We start from the raw sequence: 23,135 nt of genomic DNA on the forward strand, positions 1-23,135 counted from the left end.
TCCTCTTGAGCAATACCGGTAAGCTGCTAGTCATAATCTGCGAGTGCTTGCCAAATGCACTCCATCCCAATCTTATTCTTCTTATTTCCTTTTCATGGTCCGGATGTGCGGTTACTACCTGTCCTAAGTAGACATATTCGCCTAATACTTCCAGTACTTCGCTACCTAATGTAAACTGCTGTTCCTTTCTGAGGCTGTTGAACATTACCTTATGCTTCTGGATATTGATTTTGAAGCCTACCTTTCTACTTTATCTGTCCAGGTCATCAATCATTATTTGCAGTTCATCCCCCAAGTTGCTTAGCAAGGCAATGTCATCAGCAAATTGCAGATTACTGAGGTATTCTCCATCTACCCTTATCCCTAACTGCTCCCATTCCAAGTCTCTGAGTACTTCCTCTAAGCAAGCTGTGAATAGTACTGGGGAGATTGTATCTCCCTGCCTAACACCTTTCTTTATGGGAATTTTGTTACTTTCTTTATGCAGAACTATGGTTGCTGTGCAGCCACTATATATATCTTCCAGCACTTTCACGTACGGCTCGTCTACCCCCTGATTTCGCAATGCCTGCATCACCGCCGAGGTTTCAATTGAGTCGAATGCTTTTTCGTAATGAATGAATGCTATGTATAAGGGCTGGTTATATTCAGAGCCTTTTTCTATCACCTGATTGACGGTATGGATATGATCGATAGTAGAGTACCGTTTCCGAAACCCTGCTTGATCCTTTGCTTGATTTCAGTCTAAGGTTGTCCTGATTCTATTAGCGATTACCTTAGTAAATACCTTATACGTAACAGACAGTAAGCTGATTGGTCTGTAATTTTTAAGGTCCTTAGAGTCCCCTTTCTTATGAATGAGGATAATGTTTACATCCTTCCATGGTTCCAGTACCGCCGATGACACCAGACACTGCGTATACAGGGTGGACAGTTTTTCTAGCACGATATCCCCCCCGTCCTTCAGCAAATCTGTAGTTATCTGATCCTCTCCTGCTGATTTCCCCCTTTTCATAGTTTCTAGTGCTTTCTTGACCTTGTCCTTCGTCACTGGTGGAACGTCTGACTTTTTCTCTACCGCCAATCACAGTATGGTCCTGACTAGGTACTTTGGCTACTGTAGAGATCTGTATAGAACTCCTCGGCTACTTTGACTATCTTGTCCATATTACTGATGACGTTGCCCGCCTTGTCCCTTATCGCATACATCTGGTTTTTGCCTATGCCCAATTTCTTCTTTACCGCTTTAAGGCTTCCCCCGTTCTTTACAGCATGCTCAATTTTCTCCATGTTATACTTCCTTATATCGGCCACCTTGCGCTTATTGATTAGCTTTGATATATCGGCCAATTCTATCTGGTCTGTTGGATTGGAAGCTTTCATACTCTGGCGTTTCTTAATCAAATCTTTCGTCTCCTTAGACAGCTTACCGGTATCCTCTCTAACTATCCTACTGCCTACTTCTACCGTGCACTCAGTAATGATATCTCTGAAATTATTGTTCCTTGCTTCTAGGGTAATATCGCCATCCTCAGTTAGAGCTGAATACCTATTCTGTAGTGAGATCCTGAACTCTTCTGCCCTCCCCCTCACCGCTAATTCGTTGATGGGTTTCTTTCTTACTATGGAGCTTATCATGAGAGGTTACGGCCAATTACGGCACCAGGGTGGCCAACTCCTGTTCTGGTGAGGCAGTGCGTTACCGGAGGTGTTCACCGGCATCAGGTTGCACCCCAAACCTGTTTATATAATTCCATCAACACGCGGATTTCTTTTTTTTTTTTTCATCCGGTGGAGAATTGCGCGGCACTGAGATTTGAACCCCGGTGCCAAGTACATATTGCGGTGACAAGTACATATTGCAAAACGTAGGAGCATATTTTAGCCAAGCAATTGGGTACTCAGCATCCCCAATTTTGACAAAGGTTCGCTACTTACAAAATGGTGAAAGTACTGATGAAGAGTACTGGCTGAAGTACTAACATTATCTTGATTGACTTCTGCAAAGCATTTTATAGAATTTCCCACAGCAAGCTTCTCATAAAGCTGTCTTCTTTCCTGGGTGACCCTCAGTTAGTAAAGTGGATTGAAGCATGTCTTTCACAAAGGGTTGCAATCTCTGTATTTGGACCCTGTTTCCAGTAAAAACAAACCCATTCAATCCGGTGTGCTACAAGGTTCAGTAGTAGGCCCTTTACTGTTCTCCATTTACATCAGTAATATAACCTCAGGTTTTTCTCTGTGAGTGTTGATCAAGGTTTATGCAGAAGACACCATTGTGCATGCAAGAATAAATTCTGCTGCTGTGCAGACAGAACTTTGCAGTCATTTGGAAAGGATTTGGGGGGGGTTTAAGCATGGCTTGAACCTAGTGATATGAGCGAAAGCTGTTTTAAGCATGATCATCCTTAGTTTGATGGTTTAGACTAGGTTTGGTTTGGTTTGTGGGGTTTAACGTCCCAAAGCGACTCAGGCTATGAGAGACGCCGTAGTGGAGGACTCCGGAAATTTCGACCACCTGGGGTTCTTTAACGTGCACTGACATCGCACAGCACACAGGCGCCTTGCTTTTCGCCTCCATCGAAAAGCGGCCGCCGAGGACGGGATTCGATCCCGCGTCCTTGGGAACAGTAGTCGAGCGCCGTAACCACTGCACCACCCCGGGTTTAGACTAGGGAGATGCTCAAGTTTTGCCTTGAGAGTAGCCGCAATAGCCCCTGTAACACTGCCTTTTCAATTAGCAATTTTTTGCCATACTTTATTACGCTAGTTAAACAAGGGAATTGTGCTAAAAAAGACACGGACGAGAAGAGGACATGGACGGGCGCAAACTCGTGACTGATTTTATTCAGAAAGAACACAAATATATATACCTTGATGCTTATCCAATCATTGCCTAAACACACATGCCAGGAAAGTTTTCTCTTTCTTATACAATTTGATAGCAGAATCGCTTACGCATTCATCACCTCACTTATCAATGAAAAAAGCCTCTGCGAGTTCACGTGCTATCTGGTTTCGACTGCGCCTTAAGATTTTGGTTCTAGCCAGCAAAGGCTGGCATGCTTTATCAGGCGTAGCCAAAGGGCATGCGCCGCAATGTAAGTGCAAATTTGACCCTTTTTCCGTTATTCATAGAAAGCTGATGTTCCCTTAGTTGTTCATTTACACAACGGCCCATCTGGCAGATGAAAACTCTTCCACATGTCAGGGGAATTTCATACACAGCCCCGACAGAACACCTGACAAACTGGGTGGCATGACGCTTCGTGCAGCCTCGCACGCATCCCTCGCCGGAGACAATCCGGGGGCACAAAGAGGCCAACTTGCGCGGTGCAGAAAAAACACCGGCACACCGTAGTGATTGGCTACATTGCAAGACTCCAAGCTGGGCTTGTTGGTTCATAGTTACTAAAAAGATTTGCAGCGCTAAAAGACGACACAGAGAAAAAGATGCACAGGACGGCGCTACACTTTCAACAATGCTTTAATTCATGCAAACACACAGAATATATATGCAGCGGGTGAAGGGAAGTTATCATGAGATGAGCTATACTCTTCCATATCTATCTAAAAAGGCATATTCATTACTGTGCAGCACCATGGTGACAGAACTCACGCAGCCAGACCCAGTTCTTTCAATATGATATGGTTCTATGAGCTGTCGGACGATAGCGTCCTTACACCGTTTTAATACAGTCGTGTCATACAAAAGGGCTCGACACGTGCCATCATTACATTTTCTGCAATGTAATAATGCTGCATATATACTCTGTGTGTTTGCATGAATTAAAGCATTGTTGAAAAAAATAGCGCCGTCCTGTGCATCTTTTTCTCTGTGTAGTCTTTTAGCGCTGCAAATCTTTTTAGTAAATTGGCTACATTCTTTAGGTTGTGGGACACCCTATGAATATAGGGTACAACCGCCGGTCTGGTTTTCGGTTTACCGCCACCTTCTTGAGGTGTTCTAGCTTTCAAACTTTGCAAAAGCTTCTCTGCCACAGCAGCCACGACTGAAACAGGAAAACCAGCTTTCTGTAACCTGGCAACCTGATTTTCTGCCCCGCACAAGTTGGCCTCTTTGTGTATGTGGCGCCATCTAGCAGCCGAGTTGTGAATAACCGCCATGCTGGTATGTGGGGTCCCATCCGCGGCACAGGCGACAAGTAGCGCAAATCGGCATTTTGGAACTTTCGGATGCAATGTTTTGCTTTCTGAAAGTACCTAGCTGAAAGAAAAAAAATTCAATAGCTGCGAAGCTATTCAGCAGAAATGACAAAAAAGTATGCTCCTGATCAGGCCAGCTTAAGGCTACAAGTCTGATTACAATTAGTGTGTAACTTTTATGCGGCACAGAGAGGCAGCGGCGCACCACTGGCCGCGAAGGCAGCTTTCGATTTATTTTTTATTCTTAAATGATTTCTAGAGACGGCTTACCGCAACAATTTGAGGAAAGAAAGCAAGCGAATGTAGCCGTTTCGTGTCACGTTTAGGAGCAATGCTAATCGCGCTACATTTGTTGGGTCAACCAATCATTCATATACTCTTTACTGCTTGAGCGGCTACTGCGGAAGTTCCCGCACCACTGGGGTTCTATTCTTAAGTATTCATTATCCATTTCGGATCCATTTAATCTACCCTGGCTACTTTTGTTGGGTGACAATCAGGCAGGGTGTTCAAGCGTCCGCTACCAGGCAATCGGATTTCAGCATTGTCTACATGACTCAACCACCTGTTTGCCAGTATGTGCGGGGAGTGGCAATGACTTGTCAATATCGGGAGCTGCTATCCTGCTATTTCTCTGACTGGGTGTTAGTTGCGTTTGTCTGACGACGCCGTCATGCTGACATCCAAATACAAGATAAAATGGACAACTGACACCTATTTAATAGCGACCTTAAGTTATGTTCCATAATGACTTCATCGAAAGTTGCTTTTGTCAAAAATTATATAGTCCATTTTTTATCGCAAGGTTTGCTTACTGCAAGCAATCACTGCTATTCCTATGATCATATTCCCCTTTATTATCGGCAGCAAAATCTTACGAGATGCGTGTTTTCAAAAAAGAAAAATATTGTAGCGCTGTTTCACTAAATAAATTGACAACCAATTTATTAGTATATCGTTGTCTTCAAGTGGGACAGGTTCTTTCATACTTGCATTAACCTCAGGTGACTGAATCGAAACAGTTCTTCTTTACCTGGCAGCATCTCGTAAATATTTGCCGCAAGGAATATCATCCGCTTGTTGCCCAAAGACTGCCATTGTTGCACGGGTATTCAGTTTTTCTGGTCCCTACTCGACAAACACAGTGTTTGGAACTCGCACGAAAGGCTGCCAAAGCGAAACATTTTCGGTTGGGGCTTGAAATTCAGAAGCTGCTCGTCTTAGCCCAATTGAGTGAGTTGCAAGTGGAACAGTGTAGAGCGACACACGCGCATACCACCGCTGTTAATCTTTTATCTTCTGTTAATCATCTCCTTTTGGTTGTCATCTTTTTGTTAATGCAAACAACTGAGTAAAAAAAAAATTGTGCTAACCGCGGCAGCTCTTAGCAGCTAAACTGTGGCCAGCGGAAATGAAACGATCAGGGAAATGAAGGAAAGAAAGGGGTGAAAGAAGAAAGAACAGGGAAAGAAAGCACATCGCTCACATCAGCTAATCGGCTTAGATACTTTGTGGCTATTCAAGACACTCTGTGTGCAAAAGACTGCAATGTGTGCCCTTTCTCCGTAGAATGCCTTGCAGCCCCCGTTGCTATCCACGCGTCCCTACATACCAGACAGGAGGAGCCGCGCAGCGCGTTACAGTTCGAGGCTATTTTCCTTCTCGCCGCGAAAACGGTCTATAAAGGATACTGGAATGCTAAGGTGGGAAGTGAAGAAATGTCCGGAATTACAGGCAAGTTCGGTCTTGGTGAGCCAAATGAAGCTGGGCAGAGGCTAATAGAGTTTTGTCAAAAAAACAACCTGACCATAGCGAATACTCATTTTCAACAGCACAAGAGGCGCCTGTACACATGGACTTCACCGAACGGTCTGTACAGGAATCAGATTGATTATATTCTTTGCTGGAAGAGATGGAGAAGCGCTATACAAGCAGTAAAAGCAGGGCATGGGGCCGATTGTGCCACTGATCATCAGCTTCTTGTTGCCAAATTTAAGCTTCGATTGAGGAAAACACAGAAAACTAGAAGGCCTTTCAGGTATGATCTGGATCAAATTCCATCAGAATATGCTGTGGAAGTGATGAATCGATTTCAAGAATTAGATCTAGAAGACAGAGAGCCTGAAGAGATGTGGACTGATGTTTGTGATATAATACAAGAAGTTGCTACTAAGGTAGTTACAAAGAAAAAGAAATGCAAGAAAGCAAACTGGTTATCTAAAGAGGCTTTGCAAATAGCTGAGGAAAGGAGGATGGCAAAAATTATGGGGGAAAGAGAAAGATACAAGGTTCTCAATGCGGATTTTCAGAAAATAGCAAGGAGAGATAAGAATGCCTTCCTGAACATACAGTGCAAAGAAGTTGAGGACAACAGCCAATTGAAGAACACAAGAGCTTTGTATAAGACAATGAAAGATATCAAAGGAAGCTTCTGTGCTAAGCTGGGCGTGATAAAGGACAAACGAGGCAAGGACCTCACTGAAGCCTCAGAGATAAAGAAGTGGCAGGAGTACACAGAAGAACTGTACAAGAAGGACCCGGATGTGCAAACCCAACATAAGACGGTTGTGATTACTGATCTCGAGCCGGGCATCCTGAAGAGTGAAGTTGAATGGGCCTTAGCCAGCCTTGATAAGAACAAAGCTAGCGGAATTGATGGCATTCCAGCTGAGTTGCTTCAAAACCTCAACCATGACGCTGTTAACATTCTGTATGCATTATATCAGCAAATTTGGACAACCCTGCATTGGCCACAGGATTGGAGGAGGTCAGTTTACATCCCCATTCCAAAGAAAGGAAGTGCTGTTCCAACTACCGCACGATCGCGCTTATTTCACATGCTAGCAAGGTGATGCTGAAAATCCTCCGAGGTAGGCTGCAGTAGTATGTGGATTGGGGGCTTCCGGACGTGCAAGCTGGGTTTCGCAAGGGCAAAGGAACTAGAGACCAGATTGCCAACCTTCGCTGGGTCATGGAAAAAGTAAGAGAGTTCCAGAAACCCATCTACTTCTGCGAAAGCATTTGACTGCGTAGGTCACAGCAGATTGTGGCAAGCTCTCCAAGAGATGGGAGTTCCAATTCACCTCATCTGTCTCCTCAGGAACCTGTATGAAGGGCAAGAGCCCACAGTCAGAACTGGGCATGGTCTTACTGATTGGTTTCCGATTGAGAAAGGAGTGAGACAAGGCTGCATACTGTCGCCCTGCCTATTTAACCTATATGCTGAGTGCATCTGAAGAAGGCCAGTCTGGACGAGTCTTCAGCTGGAGTGAAGATTGCTGGAAAACGTATCAACAACCTTAGATATGCGGATGATACCACTTTAATGGCAGAAAGTGAAGTGGAACTCAAGAGACTTCTGATGCGCGTACAAGAAGAGAGTGAGAAGTTTGGGCTTAAATTGAACATTAAAAAGACAAAGATCATGGTGTCTTGCCCTATCAAGTCCTGGAGCATCAAGGGACGAGAAGTGGAAGCTCTGACAGATTTTCTCTTCTTGGGCTCCAAGATTACCCTGGAAGAAGACTGCAGCCATGAAATTAGGAGGCGCCTGCTTCTGGGAAAGAGAGCCATGGCTAGTCTTGACTGCCTAGTAAAGAGCAGAGACATTAGACTGCCAGCCAAGATCCGTATAACTCATGCTATGGTCCTTCCAGTTGTGATGTATGGATGCGCGAGTTGGACTGTGAAGAAGGCTGACCGCCGAAGAATTTACGCGTTTGAATTGTGGTGCTGGCGGAGACTCTTGAGAGTTCCTTGGACTGTCAGAAGATCAAATCAGTCGATATTGTCGACCATAAACCCTGACTGCTCATTGGAAGGTCAAATTCTAAAGTTAAAGCTCAGCTACTTTGGTCATCTGATGAGAAGAAAGGAGTCGCTGGAGAAAGATTTGATGCTGGGAAAGGTTGAGGGTCATCGGAGAAGGGGTAGGCAGCGAACGCGATGGTTAGATGGCATCCTCGAGGCACTGCAGATGAAGGTATGTGATGTTAGGAAGATAGTGAGAGACTGGAAAGCGTGGCGTGATATGGTCCATAGGGTCACGAAGAGTCGGACACGACGAAACTGAACTGAACTTTGCCAGGGGGCGCTCGCAGCGAAAGACGTTGAAGTGGCGAGCGCCCCCTGGGAATATATTTGTGTTCTTTCTAAATAAAATCAGTCGCGAGTTTGCGCCCGTCCATGTCCTCTTCTCATCCGTGTCATTTTTAGCACAATTCCCTTGTTTAAGTATGTACAACCAACTCGCCCAGCAATGTGCTCTCTTTATTAAGCTAGGTTTTAGGAAAAGAAAGGTGCAGCATGCTGTTGGGTGGACACCACTAAATGGTGGACACATAGACTCAATCAGGTCAAGGTCACCATGTTTTTGAAGATTAAGCGGCCAAACAAGTTAACCATGGCTGATATATAACATAGTGATGCTTTTATTTAAAAATTTACTATCTTGTGTAACACTGGAAAATGGAAGTGAATGCATCTAAAACATTTTTTCATGCATATGACATGCAAGAAGAATCTATTAATTTTCCTCAACAGTATAAAAGTTACAGATTAACTCAAGTTGCTGAACTCAAACATCTAGGAGTACATTTTACACAAGACCTCTCCTGGTCAATGATTTTGGTCATTTAACTTTCGTCATTGGCACAAAAATGTCATGATGCTACCGCAAAGGTAAAACTGATAGCTTACTACTGTGTCTTGTATTTTCGTTTGTTTTGTGTCACCAGTGCAGTGTTCCTTTCTAGTGGCCACCTTTCCGTTGCGACAACTTGCCCTCTCTCCGTGCACCATTGTGGGATGCCCCCACACGCGCTCACCCTTCTCTTATTCAGGGAAGCCACTCCCTCCTGTGGACCTTTCCATCACTCCCTCCATTCTTCAGCCGGCCAGTTTAGTTTCCACCTCGGCCGACGCTAGTCACAAAGTGTTGAATAAACACAGTCTAAAAGTACCGCACAAGTCTTCAATGCATTGACAACACACAGGCATGTCACATCTACTCTCTCTCTCCTCACTTATGCCAGTCACACTAGGAGTCATACATTCAACTAAACAAGATGACATGTGCGAATACAAAATAAGGCAGTGAGGTTTTTAGTCATATGTTAAACCCGGTCAGAACCTTCATAGTTACATGTGGGCTCATGACCGTCAACCAGCAGAGAACACAACTTAATAGATTTGCGTTCCTGTCTTGTATGTTGAGTGGTAATTATAAGGCAGGCCTGAAAACATATGTCATATTATGGAATCCCAGTTCTATCAGGACAAAGCATTAAAAACACATCACACCCTCATAGTTCAAAGCCGAATCTTTCAAACCCTCAGTTTTAGTCCGAACCACTGATGAGTGCAACTAATTGCCAAAACATATCGTTGAGAGCTCTGACATGCATGCTTTTAAAGAGGCACTTTGCAAATATGTACAATTGGTTTAAATTACAGTTCTCACATGTGACACGCATCGCACCCCAAGTATGATCTGTATAATGATATGTGCACCTGGTTATGACCTGTTTGTGACTGACCATCTGTAATTACTTAAAATGCAATAGCACAGTTATTGTCTGCAATGCGATGCTGGAGTGCCAAGCACCATTCTCTCCAAGCAGTATCCATTCTTTGCGAATAAAGACTTTTGTGTGAGAGTACATGTTAGCCTTTTCCTCGCCAATTTCAAACTTGCAGGGCTTGAATGAGCAAAATCAGCTGACAACAGTGCTTTGACTGCCCTTACAGTGTAGGTGGAAATGAAGCAGAAACAAGCAGGATGATAAAAAAGACATGAGCAGATATTTGTAACAAGAAAACACTTTAAATGCACATGTAACACTTTGCGAATGCTGTTTTGACTGCTGGCTACTTGTGCCTACCTGGTGCTGGCTGGTGCATAAGCTGCTGGTTGTAGCGCTCCAAAACCTCATGCAGTGTTTCAAATACAGGCAGTCCAAAGATCCCCACATGGCCAATCTGCTGCGGGATCAGGTTGCGGTACTCTAGCTGCTGGGCAGGTCGGCTCTGGTCCAGTCGCGGCACAAGCCACAGCCTGCACCACAGCACAGACAACTCAAACAAAGCCAAAGCAAAGACAAGGTGGGGAAAGCAGTGGTGGTGGTAGGGGGCTGGGGGGGGGGGGGGGTGCGCGGGAGAGCTACAGGAGGTTGGTAACAGTGCCAAAAACTGGCTGACTGTCATGAACCCTACAGTGCCACACTCAATCCCTCTACTAAATGCTCAAAAAATGGGAAGCTGCTTTCCTGCCTTTCCTTAAATAAAATTTCTGCCCACTTGACTTGTCCTAAATGTGCCGTTGACAGCTGATGACAGGCGTAAGTGTTCTGGCAAGCACCAACCATTGCTTCAGCTTCGTTGTCTCTCTCTGTGTTGTCGATCGTTGTCTTCTTCCATGGCATATATGTAACAATATATTATGTGACGCTCAACTCTACACCAGGTTAAAAACAGTCAAGACAAACGGACACTGCAAACTGGGAGTGCACAGAGGGATCGTGAAGGTTAAGTACATGGTGAAATTGTATAAGGAGCCATGCAGGCTATGGTTCGCATATACTCGTGCTCATAAACATGTATCATGAACACAACAAATATCCAAGATTGCAAAAAAATAAAAAGATCATCACACCTAAAGTGATATTTCTCGCACTTCTGACTCACATAAAACATGACAGGCCTTAATTCTACACCCCATATTGTAAACACAAGGGTGTTCTTTGGTAAGCATCTCAAAAACAACTCCTACTTAACATGCAACATAACATACCAACAAGATCAGCACGTACGGTAGGAAGTGTTAAAGTGACTCTGATAGGCGTTTAAGGCACAGTAATAAGGCCCCCTGGGGGTACCACGGTGGCCATCTTGGTATCAGTTCATATTCTCCCACCAGACTATGCCACTGATTCACGACTGAGAAAGTGCTCACTGACCTTGCCTCCAGCGGTCCCGAGCGACCCAACCAAGGCTTTCTAGAGAAGCTTTTCCTTTTTTTCTTTTTTTTTGGAGGGTGGGTTTTCAAAGCCCCATTCTTCTCCCCCGTGCTGCGCAGGGGGAAGCTTTCACTTTCTCCTAGCTTGACTACAGTAGGCAGCTTGACTGCGGGGTGCTAGCTTGCCTTACCATGGCCGAACTCGAGCGGCAGCAGTGACGCGCACCACCACCGTTCGATCCGGACATGGCCGAATGGGCGCAACATAAATGAAAAGGACGTCCATCATCACCTTTTTTATTGTTGTGATAGAGTAGAAGCTTGAGCGAGCTGGTGATACATTGTCGACATACTTTCAGGATAGCTCAAGTGAATACCAAAAAAAAAGTAAAAGTCCTTTATTGTGAAAATTATTTCTGTGACTTGGACTCACAAGATGTTTGCACCACTGCGAAAGGCAGGGGCGCCCTGGCCCATTCAAATGCGCACTGTAATAGGTAATTGTGCTCCAACGCGCCCCTCGCCCCTCGATTTGGCGAGGGCGACAGTGGGAGCACAATTGCCTATAGTACTATACTAGTAGGTTTGGTCAATGGCAACCCGACCTTTCAGAGTACTGCAAACATTTTGTGAGGCCAAGTATACATCTCTGGAGGTTTCGTAATGAACTTTGGCTGAAATCGACACCTGCATTGCGTCTTTCCTTTCATACCCAGTTTTTGCGCTGTTATCACTCTTCAAGCTATAGCAATTCTAGTAGGAGTCGCAACATTCCTGGGAGATCTCTGGCGCAGAACTACTTGTATCAAACGTTATTAAATATATAATCCAATTCTAATAAACTCTGTTTCAATCAACAGTCATCATTGTATTTTTTTTTTAGCCAGGGCTTTTCCAACTGGACGCCCTATTCGATCAAGGACGTGGTGTTAGAAACCCACGAAACGACTCGTTCTTTGCGCATGGGGGCGTACCCACTCAAAATGAAAACAAACAAAAAAAAAGCTCCATAAGCAAAGGGATGACAGGATGAGAAGATTCCTACAGCAAAGCCGAAGTAAAGTCTGGAAGACCACAAAGGCCCGACCCCATGGCAGTGTTTCTTCAGCACCGCGCCAGCTCCTCATCTATGAGCATCGTCGCTCGGCACGCGCCGGAAACGGTGACCAAACACATGGTGGGGTATGAACTGGCGTCTGCAGGCCAAGGCATGGGAGAATCCTGGAAGTTCGACCAATTGTCCCCCATTCGTAGCTAAAATCGTCTTATTCAGGGACCCCTGGAACTTACTGGGGAGACAAGGAGAACAAAGGCGCAGGAATGTGCTTGGACAAAAGAGGAGCTCTTGCTTCCGCAAAAACGAGTTGCGCCTGTGTTGTCTTGTCTCCTTTTTCCCCTGATCCTTTCACAAATATTCCGCTCAGCCATGCTCCCATCTAATAGCAGTGTGAGCTCCTCTTAGAGCAGATGTGGTAACTCTGTAAAAAGCACGAGCGGCAAATTGTCATAATATATTTCTTTTGTAAGTATGTTATTGCGCTTCGGGGATGTGGGCACGAGGAAGAGCATTTGCGCATTTCTATGAAACAAGTGGAAAGCTATCCCCATGCTACTTGACATAGAGCCAAGGCCGGGATCCCCATGAAGCTAGGTCTAGCTAACGAACGAAAAGTTGCCGACTGCTGAGCACACACAAAATAGTGCAACCTTCAAGGTACTGCCTCAAATATCGCTAAATGAATGACAATGAATAATGGTTACCGAACACCCGCCTGGTAGGTACAGGTCACCATACAGGAGCAGCAGCATTGGGATATATTTAGCAGACAATAACATGCTCTCATCGCCAGAAGCCGACAGTGACAATGCACTTTCAGAAGTAAGCCAAGGAATTTGAATGGCAGTAGCGACATCAATTTTGGCGTCGTGACAAAAAAAGAAGTCGTAGGCATAGCGCTGGCAGAGGACATCTGTTAGCTGACATGGCCGAGAACTGATTCTTCGATATATCAAAAAATTGTGAGGAGGCTCAGTGCACACTTTCGAAGAAGCCATGACTGTTTGAAACGTACGACACTGTGCCCGGAAAAATAGCAAAACATTAAAATCTAACGTTCGCTACAGACAACATTCTAACATAATCTAACATTCAGAAATGAACAATTTCGAGTGACATTTGGTAACTACAACCGGTGAAAGAGTCGTATACCATAGCAATCTAACTGCAGGGCCTGATCTAACTATAAGGCCTGAAACGCACAGCAAAATGTCAAGAACCAAAGCAAAAGTTTCGTTTTTCGTCCTGAGAATTTTCGTTCATTAGCTTTAGAGCGAGCGATTTTGCCTTTGAAATAAAAGACACTCCTTTCGGCTTTTCTGCAACTGCAAAAATGTTCGTATTGGGCTACATTTCCCGCCCGCCGACACACACACACACACAGTCCCAGCAACATACATCAATAAATTTTCAGGGTTTTGTGCTAACTGGCAAAACTCACAAGTAAAGCTACTAAATGAGAGTCACACAGCAGAAATCAAAATTGAGGGAACGTGTTCTGTGAGTTTCTTTTCGGGACAGAGCCGAGCTCTATGAAAAAAAAATGGGTTTTACACCTAAGTACTGGAAGGAAAGCAAAGGTCACTGGCCTCGGTCCCTGTCTTGTGGAGAATGGGCTACCGCAGTTGTCGTGGTGTACATCTCTTCTCTTCGTCTTTGTCCTTTTTTGACTGGTTCTCCTCCTCATTCAGGTCCCCCGCCACACCACACCAGCCAACCCCTACTCCAAACAACACATCCCATGGCAGCGTGGCAAAGGCATCTCCCTTCGCCTCTGCAGTTGAAGGTAGGCACCTTCAGCTGCAGAGGCACGAAAACCTGCTAGCCAGTATTTCGAGTGCACACAGGCATGTGAGACATCTGCGGACCCTCCTTGGCACATTTTCGCGCTGTATGTTGTTCTGGGACAAAATGAAAATGGGAGGAAGAGTTCACTGCACGTGCTTTTCCGCAAACGTCTCTTGCTTTATTGATGCCATGAAGGGCTGCAAAATAATTGCGTGTAGCACTAGCATCTTCTAGGCCCTCAGAAAGGCACGCATTATAATTTCCCCACCTCTTCTCACAAGATGTTTGTAGCACTGCAAAATACATGGGAGCCCTAGCCCATTCAGGTTCATGGGCACTATAATAGGTAATTGTGCTTCCGGCTCATGCACACTATAATTGATAATTGCACTTCTACGGGGGGGGGGGGGGGGGGGGAAGCTGTCAATTGTGTCCGCAGATTACACGCGTGTTTGAACAGGCTAGGCAAGACCAGCCTTGCACTCAACTACTGCTTGAAATGCGAGGGAGCCATAGTGACAAGTACTGTCAATCGTACTTTGAGAAGGACTTTTTGTTGAGCCAGTTGGTGCAGCATTTTTCAAAAATGAACAAAGTTAGCAGGGTTCTTTCGAAGGGACCGAAGTTCAGCCTCAAATCTGCGAATGTGGCCCATGAGCTTCTATCTTTGAATAAGAGTGTTGCGGGGAAGGCATCGCCTGAAGACTGCGAGAGATGCCTGCTGGACGGAGTGGATGCTCTGCCAAGAACAGTTCCGAATAGAGCCTCAGGCAGCCGATCTAAGATTAAGACCATCGTCACTTTTTTCAAGGAAAGCAGTCTGCGGCTAACAAGCCAATAAGGAAGCAGGCTTTGTGGTGGTCCTGCCAAGAATCTACAAAGAAAAGGCCTGCCATGCTGTTGAAAAGAACCTCAACAAGAGTTGTTGTCGGGCTAGTTGGCTTGAATCATGTAATGCCATTAAGGCTATGCGCAAAAAAGACAACACAAAAAACAGAGGCAACGACAGGACGAGCGCAACGGATTGCGCTCGTCCTGTCATTGCCTCTGTTTTTTGTGTTGTCTTTTTTGCGCATAGCCTTAATGGCATTACATGTTGAAAAGAATTTCACTCCAACAAGTCTCAAGCCAGCAAAAGTAAAGTCTCGGGCAGTCTCCCTCTGTGCAAACCTGAAACTGGATAAGATAGCAAATGCTATAAGCAAGTGCAAGGAAAATACACTAAGCATCTTTTTCACAGCCAAGACTCGTAAAGAAAAAGTTCTGTTTCATTGCATTGTTAGTGAGCGTGAGTCTTGGCAATGACATGTAAGCCAATTTCTCTTAAAACACCTGAACTCGCTTGAAGTAGAGGATCCTTTTGCTACTAAAAACTCCACTGATGTAATAGGTATCTTACAGTCCTGTGGAACTGTAGGCAGTTTTTTCTCAGTAGATGTTAAAGATCTTTTTTATTCTATTCCACACAAAGAGCTGTTTATAGCGGTTAAGTCTTGTATTGAAAATAAAAGTGTTGTGCATTTCCAGAATGCAGCCGGCATGTCAATAGATTGGTTCTTTTCCTTGTTGGAATTCTATTTTAGCGCCACATGGGTCCGTTTTGAGGATCAGGTTTACATACAAAAAAAGAGGTATTTGCATAGGTTCTTGTGTTGCTCCTGTTTTAAGTAACAATTTTCTCTCAGCCATTCTTGACAGTTCTTGACAGTAATTTTGACAAAAGGGAAAATTTTGAAGGTGTTTAGGTATGTAGATGATTTTCTAATATTGTTAAGCAGACGGGACCCATCGACTTACCAAGGCACTATAAATGAAATTCTAGAAATGTTTAGAGAGTGTAGCCATGGCTTGGAGTACACCTTTGAACTTCCAGGAAGCAATAAGCTACAGTTTTGGATCTAAACTCTCCTTTGCACAAGGAGGAGTTTGCTGGATGTACCACCCCCGAGCATGAAATCACTTTTATCTTACGAATCGGTCCAAAAGAGCCATAGCCACGTCAGTCTTGGAATCCTCTTTAAAGAAATCGTGTGAACATTGCATGAAAATTGGCTTTAAACTTCAGATTGAAAGGCTACATAAGGCAGCCTTCCCACAGAACGTTATATCTGCTGTAGTTGAGTCCTTGATTAAAAAAGTAAAAGGTATGAGAGGTAAAGGCACTCAAGAGGATTCTGGAAGGGTTAAACCTGTAGTTGTGCCCTGTTGTCGTCGCACGGTGCACAACTTGAAGAAGGTCGCAAATAAATTCAAAGTCCCCGTAGTATTTTCTGCCCCTTGTAAGCTGGCTTCCCTGTGCCCTCGCATTAATAACCCAAGATCAGTAAAAGAAACATACGGAACACACCATGCCCAACCATATGTCGGGTGCAAGGAAGGCGTTGTATATCAGATCCCACTCACTTGCAGTAAGGTATACGTCGGCCAGACTGGGAGATGTTTGAATGAGCGTTTGAGAGAGCACGAGCGATCGCTTGAGAAAGGCACTGGATCCAATCTGCCGATTCATTGCAAGAAGTGCAAATGCATGTCTATCCTAAAAGAAACTTCCGCACTGGATAAAAGTCGAGACAATGCAGCTCGTGAGCTAAAAGAAGCTTTCTTCATATCAGAGTGAGTTCTCTTTTTTAGAAGGGTGCAGTTGAATTTTCGCGCATGAATTTAGAACTGCAATAAGATGCGCATGCCTGATGAGTGATAATATCTTTATTACTAGAGCGCTTGAAGAATTTACTTTTAGTCGTTTGTCTGAAAAGTTTTTTTGTGATTTTCAGTTTTTTGATCAATTTTTGTGATTGTCTTCATGTTCCATCTGGCCCTATACACCACGTGTCATAGATCAGTTTGTTGTTTACAAACCATCAATCATAACTGTTTTTTATCACTTTTATGCCTGTTGTCTTTTATCAGTTTTATGGTCCTTTCACCTTTTGATGTTTAAGTTCAGTTCAGTTCAGGCCAGTCGTGTCCGACTCTTCGCGACCCTATGGACCATGTCACGCCACGCTTTCCGGTCTCTCACTATCTTCCTAACATCACATAACTTCATCTGCAGTGCCTCGAGGCTGCCATCTAACCATCGCGTTTGCTGCCTACCCCTTCTCCGATGACCCTCAACCTTTCCGAACATCAAATCTTTCTCCAGCAACTCCTCTCTTCTCATCAGATGACCCAAGTAGCTGAGCTTTAACTTTAGAATTTGACCCTCCAATGAGCAGTCAGAGTTTATGGTCGACAATATTTCAACTGAGTCTCCGCCAGCACCACAATTCAAACGCGTAAATTCTTCGGCGGTCAGCCTTCTTCACAGTAAGACATGATGTTGGGCTAGTCGGTTCATGGTTATAACAAAACGGAACTGCGCGAAGGAAACAGGAAAAGAAGGCGCGAATACACACACACAAAGCGCAGACTTCCAACTGACTTTATTTAGCGAAAGCAAAATGTCTATGAAGGTTATCACAAAAAAAAAAACAAAGAGACAAGATAAAGCAACGTGCGCACGGCAGTGACAGCATCAACCAGATTATGTGTGGTTACGACCTATGGAAAGCTCGGATGTGACCATCTAAGAAGTTAATCTCTTGCCTTGAAAGAGATAAAGAAGGCACGCTAACGCACTTATTGCCCATTTTTGAGATGAAAAAAGCCTCGATAACTTCTCTTTCGATTTTTGTTTTAGCCTTAGAAAGGAACTTTGTTTTTTCCAGGAAAGGAGAACAATTTTTGGTGTCGCAGCTCTTACAATGCAAGGGCAGATTGCTGCCAGTGCCGCTGCTGATGGATCGCCTATGTTCCAAGGCGCATTCATTAAAGCAACGGCCAGTCTGGCCTATGTAGGAACGACCGCATGACAGAGGAATTTCATAAATAACTGTGGAAGCACATTTTGTAAACTTGCTCCGGTGGTTCTTCTTGCAAGTGGTTGACTCCTTTCTCGTACCAGTCAGTAGAGGGCACACTTTTTTCAGTTTGCAGGGCGCTGAAAAAACAACGCGAATCCCATACCTTTCCGCTATCTTCTTGATGTTATGGGAAGGCAATGAAAATACGGCATGACAAATGGAGGCTTGGATTCCGAGCATCCTTTTTCTTGTTCAGGTGACGATTTTAGCCTTTGAAGCAGGCTTTCGCAGGTGCTGAGGAGGAGATGACGGGGATAGCCAGCAGAAAGAAGGCGATCAACTTGACACTGAAAACTGGATGAAATGCTGTGGGTATAGGATTTCTGCAGGGCAGATAGGCAGGCAGACATGATGCCACGTTTTACTAGTTTTGAATGAGCGCTTTTAAAGGGTAGAAGACTTTTGTTAGACCTTGGGCTATACGACCAGCAAACGTGGTCAGCAGTGGAGAGGAGATTTATGTCTAAAAACTGAATACGGTTGTCCCTTGTCAATTCATGAGTAAAGATCAAGCCTTGCCCCTCTGAGGAGAAGGCGTTAATAATGTTAGTGACAGCGCTGTCAAGGTCATAGTTAGAAGAATTGTCTAAGAACACTTAAAAGTCATCGACATAATGAAATACACGTGATACAGGGTGCTTTGAAAGCTCTTTTTCTAGGCGTCTGTTTAAAAAAGCCATAAAAACGTCACACAGCACTGGAGCCACAGAAGACCCAATGCAAATTCCAGACTTTTGAACATAAAAGCACTCGTCGTAAAAGGTGGCTGTGGAACTCAAGTAAAACTGTAAAAGCTCTAAAAAATTCTCAGTACTGATGCCAGCCATATTACGGAAACCTAGTTCACCATACTCTTTCATACAATCCCTAACAGCAGTGTACATTCCCTCATGCGGTACAGAATAAAAAAGATTGTGTACATCAACAGAAATGGCTGTGGAAGTGGAAGACATTCCCTGTTCCAGAGCCAGTACCAGGTCCTTGGAGCCACGGATGAGGAACGGATCATGTCCCAGAACTTGGTTGAGGTGGCACAGTCCAACTCTCGCATCCATACATCACAACTGGAAAGACCATAGCACGAGTTATACGGATATTGGTTGGCAGACTAATGTCTCTGCTCTTTACTAGGTGGTCAAAGCTAGCCATGGCTCTCTTTCCCAGACAGAAGCAGGCGTCTCCTAATTTCATGGCTGCAGTCTCCTTCCGGGGTAATCTTGGAGCCCAAGAAGAGAAAATCTGTCACAGCTTCCACTTCTTGTCGCTTGATGCTTCAGGACTTGATAGGGCAAGACGCCATGATCTTTGTCTTTTTAATGTTCAGTTTAAGCCCAAACTTCTCACTCTCTTCTTGTACGCGCATCAGAAGTCTCTTGAGTTCCACTTCACTTTCTGCCATTAAAGTGGTATCATCCGCATATCTAAGGTTGTTGATACGTTTTCCAGCAATCTTCACTCCAGCTGAAGACTCGTCCAGACCGGCCTTCCTCATGATGCACTCTGCATATAGGTTAAATAGGCAGGGCGACAGTATGCAGCCTTGTCTCACTCCTTTCTCAATGGGAAACCAATCAGTAAGACCATGCCCAGTTCTGACTGTGGCCTCTTTACATTCATGCAGGTTCCTGAGGAGACAGATGAGGTGAATTGGAACTCCCATCTCTTGGAGAGCTTGCCACAATCTGCTGCGATCTTAGCAGTCAAACGCTTTTGCATAATCAATAAAACAGAAGTAGATGGGTTTCTGGAACTCTCTTGATTTTCCATGATCCAGCGAAGGTTGGCAATCTAGTCTCTAGTTCCTCTGCCCTTGAGAAACCCAGCTTGCACGTCCGGAAGCTCCCGATCCACATACTGCTGCGCCTATCTTGGAGGATTTTCAACATCACCTTGCTAGCATGCGAAATAAGCGCGATCGTGCGGTAATTGGAACAATCTTTGGCACTGCCTTTCTTTGGAATGGGGATGTAAACTGACCTCCTCCAATCCTGTGGCCACTGCAGGGTTGTCCAAATTTGCTGACATAATGCGTACAGAATGTTAACAGCATCATGGTTGAGGTTTTGAATCAACTCAGCTGGAATGCCATCAATTCCGCTAGCTTTGTTTTTAGCAAGGCTGGCGAAGGCCCATTCAACTTCACTCTTCATGATGCCCAGCTTGAGATTAGTAATCACACCCGTCTTATGTTGGGTTTGCACATCCGGGTCCTTTTAGTGCAGTTCTTCTGTGTATTCTTGCCACCTCTTCTTTATCTCTGAGGCTTCAGCGAGGTCCCTGCCTCGTTTGTTCTTTATCACGCCCAGCTTAGCACAGAAGCTTCCTTTGACGTTTGCTGCCTCTGATTATCGCCACCAAGGTGTGCCTATATAATGTGCGTTTTCCTTCAATAAAAAATCAGTTGTCAGTGAGCGCTTGTCCATGTCTTTTTCAAGTGAATGTGTTGTTAACACTTCGTTCATTTTCAAAAAATCGTACTTTGCCTGGCGGCCGCATGAGGGGTGCGCTAATGAAAGTGAATTACAAAACAATAAACACAGGAATAGGTTGTCACATACGCCCTGCATTTATCTGTAAAACGATGTTTCTTCCCCTTGTGCCAACTGCTACGGCTGTTTGCCAACATGCCTTGCTTTCTACTGCGGGTGCTTTTAGCCACTTCCGGAGTCACCGTTATGTACGGCACACGGCGCTAGGTCTTGCTAAATGAGGTGCATCAAAAACGGTGCAAATATCATGCACTTTTTAGGACGATGCGGGATAGCGTCGCAAACCCTCCTCCCTCTACTTAGGTTCTCTACCGCTGCCCTGCTGATGTGAAGCTGTCTTTGTACTGCACGAAATACGATCTGCTTGAGTTACCTATCATCAGTAAATATATATTTCTGAGCAACGTGTGGCCAACATATGGTGCACCGGCTTATTACAGCATTCAATATGATGTTTGATCTCTATACTTGTTGCGCACATTCACGAGCTCTCCTATTTGTTTGTTCAGCGCAGGGGGCTAAATAATCTGTGAACAAAACCACAGACCAGCCGTAGAGCTGAACATTTGTTACAGCGCTGTAAGCAGCCAAAAAACACTCGAGTGCACGATTTATTTCGCCACTTGATTGATGTCGCTCAACAAACCTCCCCCGGTGCAGTACTGTGAAAGGGGCAATACTTAATGAGTGAAATCATACTTTCATTTTTGACCTGGTTTTCTAACTGACGAGGGCAAATTTCCACTGCCTTCCCTCGTGTCCACCATTCGAGCCTGCTCGGTAAGCCATGTTCTGCCGACAGAAACGAAAAAGATGTGACAGTAAAGCGCACAGTCTTCATGCGACCTCGTAGCCATTTCTACATGAGTGCACTTGCGCGCTGCCACGCGCTTTATCTCCCAGGTTCGATTGAAGTCATGCAGTTACGTGGTACCGCAGCTGTCGTCTAGCCCCAGCACATCACGAAATTCTCAGCAGTTACGCTAGGAAACTCTGGAGTTTGTATTTTCTTCCACACAGATAACACACAGTAAATGCGCCAAACAATGGGGTTGGGGTTGAGTCGACACATTGCACAATTTCCTCCTTGCTGAATTTTGACCTGATCGCCAAAAGTTCGTTCTACCGCCATGCTCTGTAAACGTAGCTATGATAAGTTGGAGGGCTTGCTACCCACAATGTGATTCCAAAAACAGCCCCATTTTCAAATACTCATGCTACACTGCTCTATGTTGCTGCACAGAGATTGCCTGTGATTCTGGCACCTGTGGTTTAACTGTGGTTACTTACCACTCTGGAAAGCTGTAGACTCTTCACATAAATTGGACCCAATGGAAAGTGCTGCATGTATTGTTTTAGTATTCTCGAGAATAAAAAATGTACAGCTATGCTCTTATTTAAGCATTGTTTTCTTCCTGTGTAATGAATGCATACTTCAGGGTTTGTGCTTCGTATTCACTGCAAGTGTGACTTTGCTCGTGACGTGGAATTTGCCATATTCAGCGGCACTTTTTTTTAACCTTTTGCAACGTTTGCTTTCAAAACCAAACCACATTGCATGTAAACTGGGTACCCCTTTATTGTAACATCTCGTGAATTTATGAACACGACCAGCACCGGTGTCTTGCAGAGTTGCTGCCCATTTTATGATGGTCACCTGCATGGAAACAAGTATATGCAGATGATGCATGAGAGAGTTTTGCATTATAATATGATGAAAAACTTGCATGCAAAAATACAGTTATCTTGTTAGTACTGCCCAATCATTCACATTGCATTCTGTTGGCTAAGTGTTCCAACAATATAGAAACTGAATAAAGCATGCAAGCAAGAGCCATCCGTATACTTTGTCACATCTACCATATTGTAATACAAATATCGTAGACCAGTAGTGTATGATGCCACATTATAAGCAAGCAAAGGATGCCAAGATGCAAAAAAAAAAATGTGTAAATAGTTTGTGTGCGTCCTACCTTTCCTTCGTCCGTGTCTTATTAGTGCAGCTTTTTATTGCAGTGTAAATAGTGTTACATATTTGAGCATTTCCAAGGCGGATACAACACACTGGCTACAACCAAGGTAATGTTCATAGTGAATGGTGGTGCACAAAAATACGGGTAGAAAACAAAAATGGGCAGGTAAAATAAAGGCCTCATGTCCAACTGCCAAATGCTGTTCGAATAAAAAACAAAACACGAGATACATGGGCGCACATCACTTTGTTCAGAAGTTTTGCTCTCTAGCCCCTCTAGAAGTGGGGCTTCTTTGATATTTTATAAATTGTAGTTCATCACTAATTCTTTTTAACACATGACATATTGTATATGCACAGGCAGTACAATTCTTCACGCAATTTATTCTTGCAGCATATAGGAGAATAAATTTACTTGATATGGATGCATTGACTAGCGCATTTCTCTTGCCATATGTTATGCAGTGCATGTAAAAAGTTCTTTTTCAACACCAGGAATGATGTTCCTGAGAAAATTACATTTCGTATAAGGCACCGGCCTCCAAGCAAGAAACAATCGAAAATCAGCACCATAGGTGCGTACTAAGTGCATGAACAAACAAAAAAATTAAACAAGCTTAGAAAAAATAAGAGCTGCAGCTCTTCACCGATACTGGTGGCATGTGCAGCACCAATGGTTCTCAGTACGATTGTACAATTTTTCATCATGTTTTGCCCCTCCCTCATGATAATCTACACATTATAAAGCTGTCAAGCGCCGCTTGTGCTGAAGGTGCCTGTCACAAATGATGCAAACTGCCGC

General features: G+C 44.3%; 1 protein-coding gene across 6 annotated transcripts in view; it reads right to left on the reverse strand.

Annotated features, from left to right (window-relative positions):
• The window catches only part of LOC146180294 (uncharacterized), an 85,697-nt gene that overhangs the window by 34,726 nt on the left and 27,836 nt on the right, over nucleotides 1-23,135 (reverse strand). For all 6 annotated transcript variants that reach the window (XM_084579511.1, XM_084579510.1, XM_084579515.1 and 3 more), the window contains exon 3: nucleotides 10,050-10,222. In XM_084579511.1, coding sequence (XP_084435637.1) covers nucleotides 10,050-10,222 — 173 coding nt within the window. The remainder of the gene's footprint in view (nucleotides 1-10,049; nucleotides 10,223-23,135) is intronic.

Source organism: Amblyomma maculatum, chromosome 9 (assembly GCF_055883805.1).
Source record: "Amblyomma maculatum isolate TAMU_Amacu chromosome 9, ASM5588380v1, whole genome shotgun sequence".
NCBI lineage: Eukaryota > Metazoa > Arthropoda > Arachnida > Ixodida > Ixodidae > Amblyomma > Amblyomma maculatum.